This window comes from Pituophis catenifer, unplaced genomic scaffold (assembly GCF_029215685.1).
Source record: "Pituophis catenifer annectens isolate HBS135680 unplaced genomic scaffold, rPitCat1.0.hap2 SCAF_10, whole genome shotgun sequence".
Taxonomy (NCBI): domain Eukaryota; kingdom Metazoa; phylum Chordata; class Lepidosauria; order Squamata; family Colubridae; genus Pituophis; species Pituophis catenifer.
The window spans coordinates 1966065-1987256 of record NW_027256890.1 but is presented as its reverse complement, the minus strand read 5'-3'; the positions used below and the strand labels follow the sequence as shown (position 1 = coordinate 1987256).

General features: G+C 39.1%; 1 protein-coding gene across 1 annotated transcript; it reads right to left on the bottom strand.

Moving 5' to 3' along the window:
- Nucleotides 1-31: 31 nt before the first annotated feature.
- Nucleotides 32-15118, bottom strand: SRSF9 (serine and arginine rich splicing factor 9). The gene is made up of 4 exons (XM_070950855.1): nt 14722-15118; nt 4320-4489; nt 2692-2864; nt 32-1650 (listed from the first exon to the last, which is right to left on the bottom strand). Exons 1-4 carry the CDS (start codon nt 14976-14978, stop codon nt 1507-1509), a joined length of 744 nt encoding a protein of 247 aa, XP_070806956.1. The 5' UTR covers nt 14979-15118; the 3' UTR covers nt 32-1506.
- Nucleotides 15119-21192: the final 6074 nt, after the last annotated feature.

Sequence of the window (21192 nt, the reverse complement as noted above, 5' to 3'; positions counted from 1 at the left end):
GCGTTTAAGCCTTGCAGAGAAAAGAGTCCAATTCAGGAGAGAGTTTTATTTTAAAAAAAGGAAATTGGCGTCTTAAACCACTTTAAGCCTTAAACCAGTCCCCTCAATAAAATGCATCTAATGCTAATCTGCAGGATACAAAATAAGTGCAGATAAGCCACATTCAGGGTATCTAATCACTAAGCCACAAACAAGCCATATTTTTTTTTACTAAGCGCATTTTGAACTCCAGCCACTATTTAATAAGCAAAGCACAAAGACACTCGGACAAATATGCCACATTGGATTTTGCAATGGACATGTACTGCTTTGTGCTTTTCTAGCCAAATGTTGCTATGTAATTATTTTATCATTGTACATAAATTGTATTTCATATACAACACAAGCAGCTTAATCCGTTTTATACCAAAATGGCATTAGTTTTATTCTCCCACTAACTCTTCATATGACTGCAGCTATTAATATGATGCAGTAAGGTATTAATTCAATAAAAGACCTGGGACTAGATCTTTGCAGCAACTCACTTCTGCCAAGTCTCAAAATATTATTCTCAAAGCCTAGATTGGCAGCACTTTCTCTAAACTTGCAAGCTGCTTAAAATGAATCTCCTTATTAAGCTCTTAATATGTGGACAGTTACAGACACAGAATTCAAATAAAACACCTCATTTTACAAGTTAACTAAGCACAAAACCACTGAAATCCATTTTATTTTATGGATCAAGTTAATGATGGGACTTCCATAAAACTTCCAAGAAATGTTTAAATTGAACACGTTTTGCAGTTGGTGAGAAACACAGAACACTCCTTCCCCAGTAAGTTTCCCAAATTTTCAGCCCCTTCCTTTAAGTAGTGAAATTGTATTAAATCTGCTCTCTCAACTCTTCCAGGCTTGATAAAATCTGTCCTGGATACTATTTTGTGAAATAACATATCAAAAACAGCCAGTAAAAGTAATTGCACTGGTGTTATAGTAGAACAGCTTAAACATCCCTTCGATGTTTCCAGTATAACAGCTGCAGAGAGCAAAATCTTTTTAAATGCTTCTTTAACCCAATAAGAAAAAGTAACTTAAAAACCAGGGTCATCTGTTTTATCTCCACTTTCTACCCTGACTGCATAAAAAGACAGCCACTCATTTATGAGTTACAGAAACATTGGAATATATTTTGAAACACCACCAACAATCTGCTTTAAAGCCCATCCAGCAAACTATTAACACGTGTGAGTTTCAAGCTCATTTTTCCTCACTGAGAAGTAAAGCAAAAACAACTTTACATTTTCCAAATAAAATGCATTTTAAGTGGCAATGATTCATAATACTTCATTACCAACACTTCCCTAGTAAAAACAGTTGTCATAAAAAAAAAAGATTTTCTTGAATAGAAAGGAAAAAAAAAACCAAAAAGGTTCCTACGAAAGATTATATCCATCCATTTTGGAATGTAAACTCTGAGCACAAATGACAAGCTCAGTTCACATCGTTATAAGTCCCTATTGGGTGCAATCAGAATGGCCTAAAGGGTGAAGAGTAGCGCGGTGATCCCCTGCTTTGGTAGGGAGAATCGCGACTCCTTGAACCAGAACGGGAGCGTGAGTAGCTGTAGCTGATGCTTCTTTCAGGACAAACTCTGATATAGGCTGTTTCACCCTGGAATTCAGAACAGAGAAAACCCAAACATTGGCATAACATCCTGTGGTTAAGGGTTATGAATAAATGAATGCCAAAAATGAAGGCGAGAAACCAATGCACAGAGTGGCTCAGGACTGAAGAGTTTTCATATACAGGCAGGTCAAATCCTATTGCTGCCGTAGGCCAATTCAGATGTGGCCCCTCAGGTCTGCAGAAAAAGGGCTTGTTACGGAACAGCTTAGGCTGCGTAGGCCAACACAGACACGTTTTGTCCCCCTGCAACTAAGAAGGGCGATGATGTCGGATTCCAAAGTTAAGCTATCAGAGGGAGAGATGCAGGCTACTGAAGTCCTTCAGCACAGTTAGGAAAGGTCTTGGTGAATTCTCACCCAGTCCATCTTAACTTAATTCTGTTTCTGCGGTTCAGATTCTTGAAGAAAATTCCATAACAAGCAGCCTCCATCTGTGATTGACTGGGTGGTTGAAGATCAAGCCAGCCACTAGAAGAAGGTGGTTGCAAGTGAAGTAGCAATGCCCCAAGAATAATAACCTGGTTTAGAGTAGAGATATCAAACCACCTTAAGTAGGAAGATCCAAGCACAGGTGGGGAAGATTACTATTAAGTAAGCCATAAAGCTACACAGCTGCTCCTCTGGGAAATATCATTTCAGCTTGCCAATAGAAGGCAAGCTAAGCTTATTGAAACAATCAGCTGGTAGCCAACTTTGTTCACCCACTGGCTGTCAATGGGAGCATGACAAATGAAATCGACTTGACTTGCTCAGATGTTAAAAGCAAGTAATCCAAATGCTCATTTTCCAGGAATAAAGCACAAAACCTAGTTTCTGCTTCAATGTTTTTAACCACACCATCATGGGGCAGGACTCACATAGCCTTGGCAACTCTTAATCTTACAAAGTTTAAGCAAGCCACCGTTTCCAAGACTACTGCTAGATTGCCCAGAAGCCTCTTGAAAGAGCATCGCAAAAGGACAGGTTAATGTGCGTTCCTCCATGACTGGCACACACACATGCTCTTCACCCACAGGCAGGAACCCACCTCATGAGATCGGAATTTGGTGTCATCCAGTTTACGCAGTGCATATTCCATATCTTCTTTGCGAAGAAACTCAACCACCCCCATTCCATCTTTCTGAACATCTGCATAGCATACATCACCAGCTTCACGCATATGATCCTTCAGGTCCTGCCAGCTGCCTGATGGAGGAAGCCCTGAGCAGTGAACACAAAACACAAGAGATTGTGTAAAGAGATGTCACTAGTTGCTGAGGCTATGCCAGGCATGGCTGTGGTCCACCATTTCCATAGAGTTCCTGTTCTTTCCAGAGAGTCAGTGCTACAATTAGGGTCCACAGAACAGCAATAAGTTCCACTCCAAAGGGTGAGCCCTCCGTGTCAGCAAGGCAATCCCCTAGGTAGGTCTAGGATTCAAAGTACTGGATGGTCAGAGGACTCCTCCTATTTGTCCAATGCAAATTTAATATCACCCTAACTCTGACTGGACAGATTGTACTCCATGTACTCAAAATTAGATTCCCATCCAAGAATGAGGGTCCCATTCTAAGAGTGTTTGGCTCCTTAGATTCCAATAGCTTATCCTTGGGCAGCGAAGCAAGGATACCTGTGTTAGCTATCCACAAGTATGCTATAAAGAAAGATAAAGGGAAGTGAGTTCCCTGTTCCACAGCATATTCTGAAGAAACTAGTATGCTGCTGCTTCCTGGCAGTTTTCAAGAATGCTTCACAACACTCTCTAGTAAGGCAGGTTCTCCCTTCAAGCCAATAACCAGTCCAGGTATCCTCCCTGCCCTCCCAGGCTTCTGTGTGGGAGATGTACACCTGGGGTTGAGCCTTTTCGTCTCCAGGTCCTGCTGCAAAATTGAAATGATTGCATTCAGCAATTTCCTCACCGAGAATTCTCCTATTTCTAGCCACGATACCACAGTCACATGCAGACTTCTTGGCATATTATGTTAGTTTTTAGGAATATTTTTATGGGTTAAGTGGGCCATTCCATATGTTTGGCCAAAGCGTGCCGAATTTTCTTCAGAGACTTGATCACCATGGCAAAACCTTCAAAATACTTCCATTGCTTTCCAGTGAGATTAGGACTTTTTCATTTGTCTCCCAACTCACTAGATAGAGACACCTATTCCAGGTATATCAAGGTTGTTTTGAGGAATCCACAAAGCTCTGAACAGAGGGGATCTAATTTTGGGTTTATTTTCTTTCATAAAGGACACAAATATTGTGCAGCTGTTTCTCAGGTTTTAATAAGACATATTTTGGTTGCACAGCACCAACTAAAGCCTGTTCCTTCTGCCATAAACACTATAAAACCGATCCCTGGTTTTTCTTCCTTCCCTTTGCCCGCCCATATAGTGACCCCCTTTTTGCATCCAAGAGTTCACTCTTGCCTCCAACTGGAGACGTTTTTGCTCACCGTTCATTCACCATGATGAATCCATAAGCAAGACTTCCTCCATGCAGTGAATCAGAAAAGTATAGTGTCCTTTTGCAGTTTTAAAAAGCTCCTCCACAGGGACAGGTTCCGTATTAAGTAAGAAACCATATAATATGGTAATAAGAAGATAATCTTCTCTCCATTACAACTGGAGATTGCATCTGAGGGGTTCCAGTCAATATGAAGTTTAGAAGGGAACATACCTGAAACAAGGACTCGAAATTCAGATCGTCGTGAAGGAGGGCCATTCCTCCCACGAGGCCCCCCACCAAAGCCTCCACCCCGACCTCTGGAAGGTTTAGGAAACTCAACACGGAGACGACATTGGCCATAATCATAACCATTCCTTCTGTAAACGGCATCTTCTGCATCTCTGTGAACAAACAATATATAGCCATGTTTACCACTATCCAAACAATCTAAGAACATGAAAGGTTTTGAAAATTTTGCAGCTTAAGGCTTAAAGTGCAAAACACATACAAGCCTAAAAGAGCTAGAAGCTGCTGGTTTCTACCGTAAACTGTCAGACATTAGCACATGCCCAAATTCATCTGATTTAATCTAAAACGTTCTTAAGATCAAAGTTCAGAGTTTTAGTATAAGGATTATTCTTTATATTCTTTATGTTGTATTGAATAATGTTGTATTCTACTGTACCAGTAGAGGCCAAACCAATTTCATTGTATACATGATGTACAATGACAATAAAGGCTTTGAAATGGAAACTTTTAGAAATATCACAAAAATATGAAGTTCCATCAGGATTTTAGAAATAACCCAAACATGTGAAGTTGATCATTTATTAGAACTGTTTCTATTGCAACAGAACTGTTGCAACAAAAATCACAGCATAAAAGAGGGATTGCAAATATTATTCATCCTCAATGCAGATTATTTTTCAAGAACAAATTAAGAAATTTGGGACTTTAGAAGCACCACTGCATAATCACAGAAGCTGCTATACGTTTTATGAATATCAGCAGAATATATGTTGCCACACGATTGTCTTGTGTGTTCAAGAAGATAGTTCTTCAGCAAAATGTAATATTTAAGTATAACTGTTTCAGGAATTACAACAGCCTTGGTGGTGCAGCGGACTAAAGTGCTGTTAAGTAGCACTTAGCTGCCAGCTGCCTGCAATTACTGCGAGTTCAAATCTCACCAGGCTCAAGGTTGACTCAGCCTTCCATCCTTCTGAGGTAGGTAAAATGAGGACCCGGATTGTGGGGGCAATAAACTGACTTTGTATAAAAAAGAACACCGCTTAGGGGGAGCCAAAAGCCCTACTAAGCAGGTATATACAAAAGTATGAAGGCTATTGCTTAATGCATTGTAAGCCACCCTGAGTCTCCGGAGAAGGGCGGCATATAAATCGAACCAATAAATAAGTAAGTAAGTAAGTAAGTAAGTAAATAAATAAATAATAGTTTCTTTATAAATCTACTTCAATATGCTGTGTGTGAGTGGGTGGCTATATAAATTTATTTAATAAATAAATGACATTTTCAAAAGAAGTGCATGAAAACAATCATCATCAAATTTATGACTAAGCCAGTCAGTTCAATAAATATTGCCTCCATAGAGAAAATCATTCGAATTTACCCCTGGATGGGGTAGAAAAGAAAATAACTTTCACTAGAGAAAGCCACAGAAATTGTTATTTAAGTTAAAAAAATGGGAGACAGTGATTATATATTCCATAAATTGGAATGAATTGACCTAAATAGTTATAAATAAAAAAGAATCAAATACTTATAATTGTCAGCTAAATGAAGATCTAAATTACAATAGAGGTGGAAAAAAGAACCAGTGTAAATTTCAATTTGCTTTAATAGATCACAATACTCAAGGCCTCAAATTTAACAATTCTGCTTTGTTCTATCTGGAATAGTAGTCTCTCCTTTTCATAGGATTAGGCTGGTCAGTGGCACAATTAACAGTGTCCATATCTCTAAATCCTAAACTTTGCTGAAGAATTAGAACAGACTTCTTGATGCTAAGAAGAGGCTTCTGAGCCCAAGATGGATGGCTGTCCATTTAGATTGTTCTGGATGTCCACAATCAAGCAGGCAGCTGGAGTATCAACTCTTGTTCTATAAATCATTTTAAACTTTTTTTTTATTGAGAAGCCAATACAACAAATTTTTCTTTGGATCTTAGTGTCAGGGTTCCAAGTAACACTCCCAACGAAAGAAGACCCCGAGGCTAGGCATTCCTCAAAGTTCCATTTTATTAGTGATGTCATATTGGCACCATCTGGGAAAACCCGAATCAGAAAGCTTCCAGGTTTTCCCCACCCAAGTGAAAGTCCAAGTCCCTTCCCCTGCACCCACATGTCCATCACATGGTCCAATCAATGCACCGTCCCGACTGGAGATGCCTCCCAGCCACACCCCTCCAGGTGCAGGGCAGAGTGACCTTGAGGAATGTTATTATGACTGTGTATCTCCTCAGCTCCCTACAATCCCCCCCCCTCCTAGTTTCCCACAGCACTAAATGTGGCAGGCCTGAAGATCCAATGCCCAAAACAGCTTCCAGGCCTGACACTTTAGTCCAACTTCAGGGTTACAGTAGTGTTTGGTCATTCTTTGTTCTTAGTTTTGCCATGTTATAGATAAGAGTGGCTTTTTATCTGGCTCAGTCCATTCCTTCACTCAGAGAATCCAAGATCTTCGTCAGCAGAGAATCTTTATTTTTTGCAGCTTTGAACTGGAAGGTAGGAACTTTGGGTGGTGCACAATAAAATGTTAAAATATAAAAACAGTATATAAAAATTAAAAGTTTAGAATTTAAAAAGTGGCACGGATGATTAAAATTTGTTAGAAATTAGTTTAAAAGGCTAACTTGAGTCCCATTTTAATGCCTTTTCAGAAGGCCAGAAGAATAGAGGCTTCTCTCCCCGTGTGTGTGTGTGTGTGTGTGTGTGTGTGTAGTTGCTGTGGTGTTGAGTAACAAATGGTATTTAAACTCTTTAAATATAGAGTTTCACTCAAATGTGGAATTGAATAAACTCCTCCATTTGAAGTATAATGACATTAGCTACTCAAAAATATTCACATAATTTGCTTGAGTTAGATAGGTACATTTTTCAAAGCAAATTCAATATGTACTGGTGAATCCATGCCCAAGTTTCTGCTACACCTACATAGCAAAAACTACCAGCATAGGTAGTCAATTTACAACCATTCATTTAGTGACCATTCTAAGTTACAATGGCTGTGAAAAAAGTGACTTATGAATGGTTCTCACACAAACGTTGCAGCACCCCTTCAGTCACATGATCAAAATTTGGATGATTGGCAACTGGCATGTATTTATGACAGTTGCTGTGTCTGGGGTCACGTGATCACTTTTTGCAATGACGAAGTCAACGAGGAAGCCAGATTCACTTAACAATGGTGTCACTAGCTTAACAACTGTGGGGATTCACTTAACAAGTATGGCAAGAAACATCGTAAAATGGGGTAAAATGCACTTAACTATCTCGCTTAGCAACAGAAATGTTGGGCTCAATTGTGGTCATAACTTGAAGATTACCTGTAAATCAATTAAACTGAATCTCTAGCCACCCTAGCCACTGTATCAGATTTAAAAGAAAAAAAAATTAATTAAAATTTGGCCACAATACGTATTTCAGTTACTTTTTCTTTTAAAAAAAATATAAACTTTATTAATACAGATAAAAAACACAGTAAACACAAATGACAAAAACAAAACAAAAAACAAAAATATACATTATACAATAAACAGTTATAGTCAATCATTTGAAGCGTCTGTTTCGTAATGGTCTTTTCAGTAATAGTTTTCTTATTCCCTTAAATCCTAAAATAATAGTTTCTTATTACTTCTTTATCCTCTCCTCTCTTTTACTCTCTAAGACTTCTGGTCTGTATGTTATATGTTTAAATTATAACTTCACGTTCTAAAATTCTTTCTGAAAGTTTATTCGCCTGAAGGGAAGTAACTATATGCATATTTGTACTTCTATCTAATTTCTGATTATATTTCTTCCATAACAGCCCTATGCCATTGATACCAATTATTCCGGACTTTATAAAATTCAGTGTCTTCTTTTTCCTTCAACTCTTTTGTCAGTCTGCCCATTTCTGCACATTGTGTAATTTTATCTATTATTTCTTCTTCCGTTGGGATTTTTTCCGCCTTCCAATTTTTAACATATATTATCCTTGCTGCCGTTAAGATATGTGTTAACAAGTATTTTATTTCTTTGGGGTAAGATTTTGTGAAGATTCCTAACAGAAAAGTTTCGGGTTTCTTATCTATTTGTAGTTTAGTGATTTGATCTAGCCATTTCTTGATAGTGGACCAAAATTTTTTTGCCGCTGGGCATGTCCACCATAGATGGTAAAAAGTGCCTTGTGGATTCTTACATTTCCAACACACCGAACTACTTTTTGGGTTTATTTTGGCCAATCTTGTAGGTGACATATGCCACCAATAAAACATCTTTAGCTGGTTCTCCTTGTATGCCACTGCCAGTGTTGTTTTTGTATTTGTTTGCCAAAGTTCTTCACATCCCTCCAATTCTATTGAGTATTTAAAATTTTGCATCCATTTAATCATCGTATGTTTAACTATTTCCTCCTCCATCTTATAACAGAAATTTGTAAATTTTACTGATTAATTTCTCTCCTGAATCTAGTATAATTTTGTCTAGTTCCTGTTTTTCTTTACACATTTCATGTTTTTATATAATCCTTGTGTTTGGATTGTATCTGAGAGAAAGTCCACCAGTCAATTTCTCTATTTAACTCTATCTCCAATTGTTGTTTGGGTTTCAGTTTCCCTTGATGGTCAATTAAATCTTTGTATCTAATTATATTCTTGGGTTCTGTTAGATTTGGGTGTTTTAGAGCTTCTGAAGGTGAAAACCAAGTCGGGATTTTTACATATTGTTTTTTAGTTTTTAACCAAATTGATAATAAAGCATTTCTAAGTGTATGTCTTTTAAAATAAGTATGTCTTATATTTTTCATCCCATAAAAAGGAATGCCACCCTGTTTGTAAATCATGGCCTTCAGTGGTTAGTATTCTACTGTTAACCAACTCCATCCAGTCTTTAACCCACACTAGTCCTGCTGCTTGGTAGTAAAGTTCCCAATCCGGGAGTGCTGTTCCTCCTCTTTCCTTGGAATCTTGGAGTAATTTTAATTTTATCTGTGGGCGCTTCCCCTGCCATATAAATTTAGAAATAGTCTTATTTAAATTCACAAAAAAATAAATAAATTCTAATTTAATAGGAACAACCTGGGACAAATACAGCAGTTTTGGTAATATGTTCATTTTGATAGTGGAGATTCTTCCCATGAATGAGATTTGTAAATTCTTCCAAGTGTCCAGGTCTTTTTTATCTGTGTTATTAATTTGTCATAATTATTTTCTTTTATAGAGAGGGTTCTTGGTGACAGATATTTAATTTTATTAGTCACTTGAATTTGTATGCTTTTTTCCAGTTCTATCTCCTGGGTTTTTGTCAGATTTTTAACTGGTAACTTTGATTTATTTCTATTTATCTTTAAACCTGCCACCTCTCCATAATCTTCTATTTTCTTAAGGAGTTTTGGTGTTACTTCTAGTGGTTCTTCAACTATGAGTACAAGATCGTCAGCGAAAGCCTGAGTCTTATATTCTTGTCTCACTTTTAATCCTTTAATTTCTTGATCCTCCCTAATTTTTTTTAACAGGATCTCCAAAGATAAGATATACAACAGAGGAGAGAGTGGACAACCTTGTCTGACCCCTTTTGTTATGTCAAATTGGTCTGTCATATCGTCATTCACAATTACCTTCGCTGCTCGTTTTGTGTATATTTTCCCTATAATATTTTCCAAATTTGGTCCAAATTGCATATTCTTTAACTGTTCTTTTAGGAATTTCCAATTTAGGTTATCGAATGCTTTTTGGGCATCAAGGAAAACCAGCGCAGATTGTTTCTCCGGATGGGCTTCGTAGTATTCAAGTGCGTTTAATATCACTCTCATATTATTCCTAATTTGGCGACCAGGTAGGAATCCATTTTGGTCCAGATGGATGTAATTATTCAATATTTTTTAAAGTCTTTCAGCTATAATTATGGCAAACACTTTATAATCTGTGTTTAGTAAAGATATCGGTCTGTAGTTCTGGATTAGTTGAGGATCAGTATGTTTCTTGCACTGACTTATATAATTCCCCTGGAAGTCCATCAGGTCCCGGAGTTTTGTTGTTTTTCAATTTTTTCAGTGCTGTATCCAATTCCAACTTAGTTATCGGTCTATTTAATATTTCTCTTTGTTCATCTGTGATGGGAGGCATATCTGATCTTTGTATATATTGTTTTATCTTTTCTATTTCTACTTCTTGTTTGTATAAATTGGTATAGAATGTCTGGATGATTTCTTTTTTCTCTTTCCTATTGTAGTGAATTTCCCTGTTTGAGTCTCTAAGTTGGTATATCATTCTTTTATCTCTGTTCTTTTTCAATTTGTAGGCCAGCCATCTTCCTGTTTTGTTCGCAAATTCAAAATAGTTCTGCTTGGCCATTTTTATTTTTTGTGCCAGTTCTTTTTGGTCCATCAAATTTAAATTATGTTTTATTGTTTTCCACTCTTCCTTTATCTTTTTATTTTGGGGTTGCTGTTGGAGTTTATATTCTATATTTTTAAAATCTTCCTGAAGTTTATTTAGCTGTTGTTTTCTTTCTTTATTCTTTTTCCCAGAATACGCTATAGTCAAACCCCTTATAAATGCTTTTGCAGTGTCCCATGTATTCTGAATAGAGGTATCCTCTTTCTTGTTTATTTTAAAAAACCAATCTAATTCTTTTTCTAACATTCCTTTGAATTCTTTTTGTTTACAAATTCTCTGATTCATTGTCCATCTTCTGAATCTTTTAACTCCTTTCCAATTCACAAGTATTGGGTTGTGGTCTGCCCACTGATTCATTTCTATTTCTATTTTATCCACCCCATTTCTGATATTTGTGGTCATCCATGCCATGTCGATCCTTGACCAGGATTGGTGGGGATGGGAATAGAAAGTAAATTGGTTCTGATCTTCATGGGTTTCCCTCCAGACGTCCCTCAAATTTAGTTCCCTGGTCATGTCGAAGAATTCTTTAGGAAGTCTCTTTTTCTTATTCTTTTTACTCGTTTTATAATCCTTTTTCACATCTACTATTGCGTTATAATCACCAATTAGACATATCTTCGTGTTCCAGCTCCACTATTTTATTATGAATGCCTTTAAAAAATTCATGTTGATTTTGATTCGGTGCGTATATCACTACTAGTAGTATTTTTCTTGTTTTCCACTATTAGTTCAGTCATAACTATTCTGCCCTCTTCGTCCACATATATTAATTTTGAACGGATCCAATCTTTAACATATACCGCCACTCCCCTATTCTTTTTTGAGGTCAAGGATGTATATAATTTCCCTAGTTTGGAATTTTCTAAGATTTTTTGGTATCTTTTTTTTTATATGTACTTCCTGAAGACACATCACATCTGCTTCTATTTTTCGTAATTTTGCAAAAGTTTGGGATCTTTTTTTTGGTGCATTTAAACCATTAATATTTACAGAAAAAAGTTTCAGGGCCTCTTCCATTATCTGATGTTACTGTTTTTTTGTCTGCCTTGTTTCCATCTGTTTCTTTGTCCTCGCACCTTCTCTCTCCTCTCTTTCTTTTCCTTGTTCTTATTTCCTTCTCTTTTATTACCTCTAGTTGAGCTTCTTCTTGGCTTCCACTTTCTATTTCCTCTTTGCTGTCTTGGTCCTCTTCCTAGTTAAAGTGTGAATCATAATATCTCTACGGGATCAGAAAAGCTCGTAAAGAGCTTCTATTGAAGAATCTTTGGGTTCCAGAAGCGGCAGCTGCCGTTTCCTCACCTGCTCACGATGTTGTCACCGCCGGAAGTCTCAGTTACTTTTTCATTGGGTGGAATCCAAATCGTATTATTCTATTTTGCTATCAAGCACTCTGTAAGTGATTAGAATGTTCCAGATCTACAGACACTCAAACAATAATCAATACTATATCCAGGCCTCTATCTGTACAGCATTAGCCACAAATTGGCCATAATAGATTTATTTTTCTTTGATTGACCATGACCAGGGTAGAAAATGACATATTTACTCTGTATTTTCTTTAATTTATGGCCTAAAAAGGAAACACCATTTTAACATTCCTATCATTGCAAGTTAAAACTATGGAATATATTTCAGAAAATGAGGGAATAGAAAGAAGTGACTTTCACAAGGTAATTGTTTTCTTATATATAAACAGGTGGGATAAAAGTCTTGTAAGTGAAGGTAACAAACTTATCTAATGCTCATGCTTCCTATTTTTATATTTTTTGAGAGGAAAATCGTAGTGGTGAAAGAGTGGCAGCTCTTTCATTTCAAAGTTACAGGATGCCAAGAGTTAAGTTCTTTTCTGCACTTACATAGCACCAACGAATTATACTGCTAAGTACTATTTTTTGTACAGCTAGTTCGTACAGCAAGTAGAATATAGCTATTAACAAGAATGAGGTGTGCTGTACAAAGAAAATTATCCTTTTCAGAGAAGACGCAGAAGACAGGCACACAGGAAATGCAACATACTTTCCCCATTTTGAGTGTGTTGGAAGGGGTCAATAGTGTTCCCATTAGAGTAAACTTAATTGTTTGAGCAAATCGCGCAAAAAAGAGAGGGGGGCATTTAAGGTTTGAGGAAAGCAAACATGATGGAAGTTTAAGTCATTCAGTAATGGAAACTTCAGCGTCTCTGAGGAGGGCATGTCGAGACAAAGTGGATGTAGGGAAAAACATCTGCTTTTATAATGAACAGACTGTAGGGACCGAATGCTTTTCTTGCCTGGGTCAAAATGTGAAGATGTATGTAAAAAGCACAGCTGTTCTTTTTCCATCTATCTTCACATTTTCACATACACAAGACTTCACATAAATGCACACAAGACTGCGTTAAAGGTTTCCAAGATTACATTTCATATGAACAGTATAGTTCAACAGAATTTAACATTTTTTTTTTAAATCACTATGCTTGCATTGTAAACATGGGCCAAAGAAGTCTCTTTGTTAAGGGGCACAGAATACTTAATGCTTCTGGCACAAAACCTACTAGACTGAACCCATAAGCTGCTTACTGATGCCAAGATGCTCCTGTAAAACAAAGAAGCATCACTACATCCCCATTTGCGTTATTGTTATTACTGTAGAAGAGTCCCAGCACCCAGATGATCCAGAGAAAGGTAAACAGAATCAGTGGAGGCAAATCTGTTCAGAACGTGAGAGACCATCACAAATCTCCCCCCCCCACCTCAAGTCAATGGCAAATCAAGCTTCGCCTGGAATAGTATCTACCACCACTACTTTTCAAGATTGTTCCCAAAATGCTTTGAATATTCTTGTTGCATTGTACAGTGCAAATGCCCATTTGCATCTCATTCTATTTCTATTGATTGCAGAAGATTGGTTGAATGTACAGTTTTTATTTTTCATAACCGCCCTGCCAAACTGATATTGATAAACATATCAAAGTACTGTATACAAAAACCACCCTACCCAATATTGAGAAAACATCCAGAAGCGAAGCAGCACTGCCATGCAGACCAAACAAAGATGCACACACACTGTTTTTGGAGCCAGGTCGTATTTTCTCACACAGGCACATGAAGAGAAACTCTGACTTCCCTACTTGTGGAATTCCTGTCAGTTACCTGAAGGATCCTGGGCTGGGAAAAGTGATACTTGTGTTTCTGCCGAAAATAAGACCCCATCTTATATTTTGTTGAATCCTGAAATAAGCACTTGGCCTTATTGCCATGCGCTCAAAAGCCTGATTGGGCTTATTATCAGGGGATGTCTTATTTTGGGGGAAACAGGGTATGTATGTATATTATATAGATACACACACATATATATAAAGGTTTTGGCATATTTGGGTCTTTTCCCGTGTAAGATTGAGAGTATCTTGGTGACATTTCAACGAGGTCCCACTATATATATATATATATATATATATATATATATATACACACACACACACATACATACATATATCACATCCCCAATGGCAACAAATCCCTTTTTCAAATGAAGGCCGACAAGAGTGTGTGTGCGCGCGCACTTGGCAGTCTGTATTTGAAAAGGGATCAGTTGCCTTGTTGCCGTTGGGGACGGAGCTTAAATGTGTTTTCAGAGCTGCTTCCATGCCCGCAGCGCTGTAAACAGGCGGATTTAAAACGCGCCTCGGTTGGAGGGCGCCGCTGGGCGCGCGCGATCCTTCCCTGCAAGTTCTTTGTACGCGATCCAAGCGAATCCCCCCTCAGTTTCAGGGCTGGCAGCCAGGTAGGATGATGCGAGGCTTCGCCCGGGCGGCCTCCTCGACGCTGCAGCCCCGCTCGATCGCCCACAGCGGATGGCGGATGGGCGGTGCAGCCCAGGCCCAGCGGGTTCTCCCTCCCCTCCCTCAAGAGACCCCCGCCAGGGCGGGTCGGGGCCGCGCAGCGGGAGCGCGCGCGGGGCAACTGCGGCTGGGCCGCGGCGCAGGCGGGAAAGGCCGCCCTCCTCCCCTCCCCTCCCCCCCGTCTCCTCACGCACCGCGGGTCCTCGAAGCGCACGAAGGCGAAGGGCACCAGGCCGCGCTTGCTCTTCAGCTCGATGTCGCGGATGCGGCCGTACTTGTAGAAGAGCTCCTCCAGGTCCTTCTCGCGCACGTCGGGAGGCAGGTTGCCCACGTAGATGCGGCCGTCGCCCCCGGCGCTGCTTCCCCCGCGGCCTCCACCGCCGCCGCCGCCGCCGGAAAACCCGGGCCCGTCCCCGTAATCCATCATGTCCCGGCCCCAGCCCCCGGACATCTCGCCCGCCCGCCTGCCTTTCTCCCGCGCTCGGCGACCGCTGCAGGCTCCACGCACGGCCTTCCCTCAGGAGCCGCCTGACGGAGGGCAGAAAAGAGGAACGCGGCGCCCGCCTTAAAGGGGAGGAGGGAGCGGCCGCGCGCCGGAAGCTGGCCCGGCCTGGCAGACAGGGGTCGCAGGGCGCATGCTCGGAGGAGCTCGCGCCCACCTCGCCCGAAAACGCTGGGGGGAATTGGCGCGCGGGGCGGGACTTCCGGCCCCCATGGAAAGGGGCCCGGCTTTGGCTGGAAGTGGCGCGAGACGCTCCGCCAGCCCCGCGTTCAAAGTCTGCCTCTTCCCGGCTGTGCGGGTGATTTTAGAATAGAATAAGATACAGAATATTTAGAATAGAATAGAAGAATGGAGTGGAGTGGAGTAGAAAATGAAGAATAGAATAGAATAGAATAGAATAGAATAGAATAGAATAGAATAGAATAGAATAGAATAGAATAGAATAGAATAGAATAACAGAGTTGGAAGGGACCTTGGAGGTCTTCTAGTCCAGCCCACTGCCCAAGCAGGAGAACCTATATTATGTCAGATAAGTGGCTGTCTGGTTTGTTTTCCTCTTTCCCTTTGGGAGACGCAGCCTGAGATCACTGGAAAGGCAGCTGGGTTTGGGGAGCGACCTTAGAAAGTAGTTTAGGTTGACTTATTCCCCTCTGCATTTTATCTATTAACAGAAGGAGTATTGCAGTCTATAAGTTTAAGGACAGTAATTGCAGCACAGAGAAAACCATTAACTTCTGTGGCCAAATATTGTTTTAAGGGGGTTCACACAACACACCAAACTTAAGGTTTACTTCACATGATGCAGAGTAAAAGCCTGTTTGGCAGTTCTCGAATCACAAATTGGCTGTACATATTTCATCCTATGCTCTCTGTAAACAAGCGTAGGTGATTAATGTTTAACATAACCAGAGGTGTGTTAATTAGTGGCTGTATTTGTATGGCTGTAAATTAAAGACTTACAACTTTGATTAGCAGCTGGAGGGCTTGACTGTATAACATTCTTGACAGCTGTGCTCCAAAAATGAATGAAGCCAGGCCCCAGTTGGAAGAGACGAGACGTGTGGATGGGTAAAACATACTTTGCATTCTTTAAAATTAAACCATTCTGACTCATAATCACACAACCCCTGTATTCTAAATCAAAATCTAGAAAATACATTTTGACTGATGGGATCACACAACTCATGCAGTTTGTTTGGATTTGGTATAGCCATAAAGGATAGTTAACCACAGTTTATTATTCATGGCTTTGTAAATAAAACATTGATCTGGAAACATTTGTTTTATTTAATCAATTTATGTAGCTGCCTTTCTCAACAAGTAACTCTGGTTGGCAAACATGTTAAATAAAATCTAGACCCAAGATTTAGATAAACCTAAATCTAGAGATCTAGGAGCCCTAATGGACAATCACTTAAATATGAGCCAGCAATGTGCTGCAGCTGCCTTAAAAAAGCCAATGCAGTCTTAGGCTACATTAGGAGTGTCAAACAGGCGACCCACAGGCCAGATGCATCATGTGCAGGCCACACCCACTCCAGCTCGGCAAAAGCAAAAAACGTTATGTCACATGACATCATGTGACACGATCAAGTTTGATATCCGTGTGCTACATCAACAGAAGGTTAGTATCAAGATTACAAGAACTGTTAGTATCATTTTATACTCCACTGGTAGTACCACACTTGAAATACTGCATCCAGTTTTGGTCACCACAATACAAAAAAAATGCTGAGACTCTAGGAAAAAAATGCGGAGAAGAGCAACAAAGATCATTAGGGGACTGAAGACTAAACTGTACGATGAATGATGTGGGAATTAGGTATGTATAGACCTAACTATAGACTATAGACAAGGACATGGTAGAAGTCTTCTAATAGGGGCTGTCAGAGAGGAGGGAGTCAACCTATTCTCCAAAGCACTTGAGGGCAAGACAAGAAGTAACAGATCCTGAGAGATCCAACCTAGTATTAAGGAGAAATTTGCTTCCGGAAGTTGTGGGTAATCCATCACTGGAGGTTTCTAAGAAGAGATTAGGTAGCCATTTGTTTGAAATGATAGCGTCTCCTGCTTGAGCAGAGATTGGGACTAGAAGGCGGCCTTCCCACTGTTATTCTGTAATTGATCAAAAATAAAAACAGCAACAGTCATAAATACAAAAATGCTTAGCAGCTGAAGAAAATATCACCATCAGCAGTGTTAATGTAGCCAGGAGACAGGTCCCGTCACACAGTCAGGGGCCCAGACTTGGGCACAGAACCAGGTCTTTTGGTCTTATGAAAAGGTCAGGGTCATTTTAATCTTTGGAGGGAGAATGCTCCATAGGATAGGTTCTATGACAGAAAAGGCATGAAAAGATCTGCCAATTAGCATTCTTAAATCAAGGGGACCTGAAGCATGCCCTTCCTGCTGGATTAGATAGAATGAGCAGAAAAAACCATGGAGAAATGATCGCTCAAGCAACCCAGTCCCAATTTACTGTGTATAAACAGGGAGCAAACCAACACACAAACACATACTGATGATCGGCAACCAAACATCTGCAACCAAACCAAGCTCAGAGACCACCAAGGACCTTGCAACTAGCACTTTGAACCACATCTGGGAGCAAACCAGCAACCAGTACAGCTTTGGAAAGCACATGACATGGATGTACTGATGCATGCCCATTACTGTTCACACCATAGCATTCTGGCATTCAAGCTAAGGTGTTCAAGGAAAAACTGGAAGCGTCGCGGCGAGACTGGCTGGAAAATAGTGGGCTCCGACGAGCCCTGCCAGACAAACTGTTGTCCGGGGAGGGGGGGGGGGTGTCTTCGGACTGGAATCGTCCAGTGAAGAAGGAGAGGCACCTCGGACAACCAAGAGGAACAGGCAAGTTCCTTGAAAGGTCGGATGCAGCTCTTTGAACCAGCGGCAGGGGTGGCGGCCATTAAAAACGACCAATTTGAAGCTGGGGCCACCGGAATAAGATTTTGTGCAGGAGCAGTGTCTGAACGGAGTACTGGTACTGGATGAGTGAGTGGCCAACTCACAGGTAAAAAAGGAAATTAAAAAAAAAAACTTTAAAAGGTGTCCCAGCTAGGAAATGAGCAGCTAATTGGCACTTGGGAATTTTAATGGAAGGAGAAGAACAAAGAGGAAGTTAAAGTACTAAAGCCCCAAAAAGAAAACTTTATATTTGGAATTAAAATTGGATTTGGAGAAATTAAAACTAATACAAGAAAAAGAAACCCGAGGGAAAGCACTTTTTAATGAGGATTTGAAGTATTTTTGACAGTTTTGACATGTGAAGGAAGAACAAAGAGGAAGTCAAAATATTAAAGCCCAAGAAAGGAAATTTTACAACTGGATTTAAAACTGAATTTGGAGAAACAATAAAAGGAAAAGAAATCTGAGAGAAAGTATTTTCTATGTGGACTTAAAATATTTTTGTAAGCTTGATACTTTGTTGTTCTGAGAATTGTGGATTGGAGAGAGACATCTGCTGGTGGAAAGAAAGTACTACAACGACCGGCCTGAAAATTGAAGGAAATAACAGCAGTGACCTTGACCACTGAAAGAATTGTGAGAAACTTTTAAGGAGTAATTGTTTCTTTTTAAATTGCTTGGTCTCGACTTTTAAAGGAGGTGAAAAACAACAAAGCTTTAAATTGGAGTGGATTGGACAAACGTTTGAACTGGATATTATCTCGAAATAAAAAAAGAGACTGGACTTAAATCTTAATTAAATATAAGTTAAAATATCAATAATTTTTTAAATTGACAATATGGAGTCTTGTATGTATGAGGAATTAATTGAGATGCTTAAAAACATGTGAATCATTAAAAGGGCAATAAAAAGTCAGAAACTTTGTTAAAACACACAAAACAGGAAAAAGAATATAAATGAGAAGCAAGAAAATAATATTGAAGGAAAAGGAATTGAAGGTAAAAAGTTAAGATGATTACACTGGGATTTACAGTGGCAAAGAAAGAATGGATAGGGGGGAATATTCATCAAAAAAGAACCAATCAAAAGAGAAGAAAATGGAAAAAGATTAGGTAAAAGCTTGGGGAGAATTATCCGAGTAATAGACTCAAAAGTTAGAGAAAAAAAGTTATTGTATCTTCAGGAGAAGATACAATAAATGTAAAAAGAAAAAGAAGATAAGAGAATGGGATGAAGGGAGAAAATTATTAAGAAGTGGAATTTTGGAGAGACGAAGAGAAAATGGTTAAAAGGGGAAGAATAGTGGAAAGGAAGAAGGGAAATAAGCTATATATTAGTAGATCTAAGGGAACTGTATTAACAGTAATTGTGAATGTAAGAAGCAAATATGATGTATATTGTTTATTGTAAAATAGAACAGCAGATGAAATATGAAGTGGTAATTTGGTTCAATTATGAAAATAACTGAAATCAAGAGACAAAATTGAAATGTTAAAAAGTGTGATAGGGATTTTGAAAAAATATGTTGTAAATAATGAAATAAAATAATTGATGCTATAATAAGAAATCAGGAATTAAGGGTGGATAGTGATATTGCTTATTATGTACTAAGAAGAGATTAAGATAAAATGTGGAAGGTCAATTAAGTTAAAGGGTTTCAATGTAAGAATTGAATAAGAATTGAATAATACATTGTGTATTATAGCCAAAAGATGTGATGTGGATTTTCAGAAACATAATTTATAAATGGAGAAATAAGATAATTAATCAAAGTAATGCTAGGAAATTAGGATTTGAAGGGCGGATGGTGATATTGTTTATATATTATGTATTAAGAAGAGATTAAGATAAGATAAAAAAAGTAGGGAAAAAGAATAGTATGGCAGAAATTGAAATATGTAAATTGCACTTGGAAAAAACAAAGGAAGATTGGAATAGATTATAAAAATCAATATATAACTATGTTGTAAATTGTATAAGATGTGACCCGGTCAATACTCTGTTCATAAAATATGTATGTGAAAGAAACATGCAATAAAGCGTGTTTTTTAAAAAAAAGCTAAGGTGTTCATAAATAGGTGTTCAACACATCATGTAGGATGTGTTGCAGTAGTTCAGCTATGAGGTGACTAGGGCATGAGGATCTAGGAAAAGATACAATTTGCAACCAGATGGATTGTGCAAACAGGCCTTCCAGACCACAGCTAACACCTGCTATTGAAGCCAGAGCTGTGACTAGATTCCCAGCTTGCGTGCCAATGTTGAAGGAGAATGTGCTACCCATCCAAGTTCAGAGAGAGAATTCTTAATTTCTTTGCATTGCTTATTTCTTGGCTCAAAAAGTTAGTGAAAAGTTAGTCTTCAACTTACAATCATAAATGAGTCTGGGATTTTGGTCATAGGTTATTGCAGTCATTAAGTGAAATGGCCATGTGACCACACAGTGATTACTGTCCCAGTTTTCCCAGCTGTGGTTGTTAAGCAGTTGTGTGGGTTGTTAAGCAGATGGAGCTAAAGAGTGGCCTGCCAAGGGAGGGCAGGCAGCTCATTTCCATGCATGGAAAGGAACTCCGGCTCTGACTTGGAGAAAAAAGCTTGGTTCTCAAAGATTTGAGCTTCCTTTTGCCAACCTGTTGCCAAAATTGGGTATTTTGTGCCCATTAAGGAAGACTGGGCCAATCTATTCACAAACAAAACACCTTCAGCTCCAGTGGATGGGATTAAGAATTTGCAACCCCCCCACCCAAATTCTAAGGACAGGGCATGACCTTTTAGGACATAATAGGATTAACCCACCACCACTGAAATAGCAAAAGACACAAAAGACGCCCTTCATTGCACAATCCCAAGAACAGTACGAACTTCAAACTTTATAAGTTCCTGTATAAAGATCCTATAAACCTATGAAGATCCATCCACTCGTCCAACCAATTCGTCAGCTGTCCCAGAACTGCATGTTGTGGTTGGTTCTGCTCATCAATAAACAAGAGTCCTTCTTTCCAATCAGCCTCCATTTTATTTCCAGCACTTTTTTCCTGGCTTGGAACTGGATCAGATTTTTTTCATCCAAAAACATGTTTAAAAAAATTGGTTCTGGCTGGTTTCCTTAAGTTAAAAACACACACACACACACACACACCTGCTAATATCATTTTAATTTAAAATGTAATAAAGCCTAAAATCCCAGGGAATTCTGGGAGTTGAAGTCTTGCTGAGAAATGCTGACCTAGA

Coding starts and splice junctions, on each gene's coding strand:
- SRSF9 (XM_070950855.1), bottom strand. CDS start 14,978: ATGTCCGGGGGCTGGGGCCGGGACATGATGGATTACGGGGACGGGCCC. Junction 2,865..4,319: donor ATTTCGAGTCCTTGTTTCAG/GTATGTTCCCTT, acceptor TTCACTGCTCAG/GGCTTCCTCCATCAGGCAGC. Junction 1,651..2,691: donor CCAAATTCCGATCTCATGAG/GTGGGTTCCTGC, acceptor TCTGAATTCCAG/GGTGAAACAGCCTATATCAG.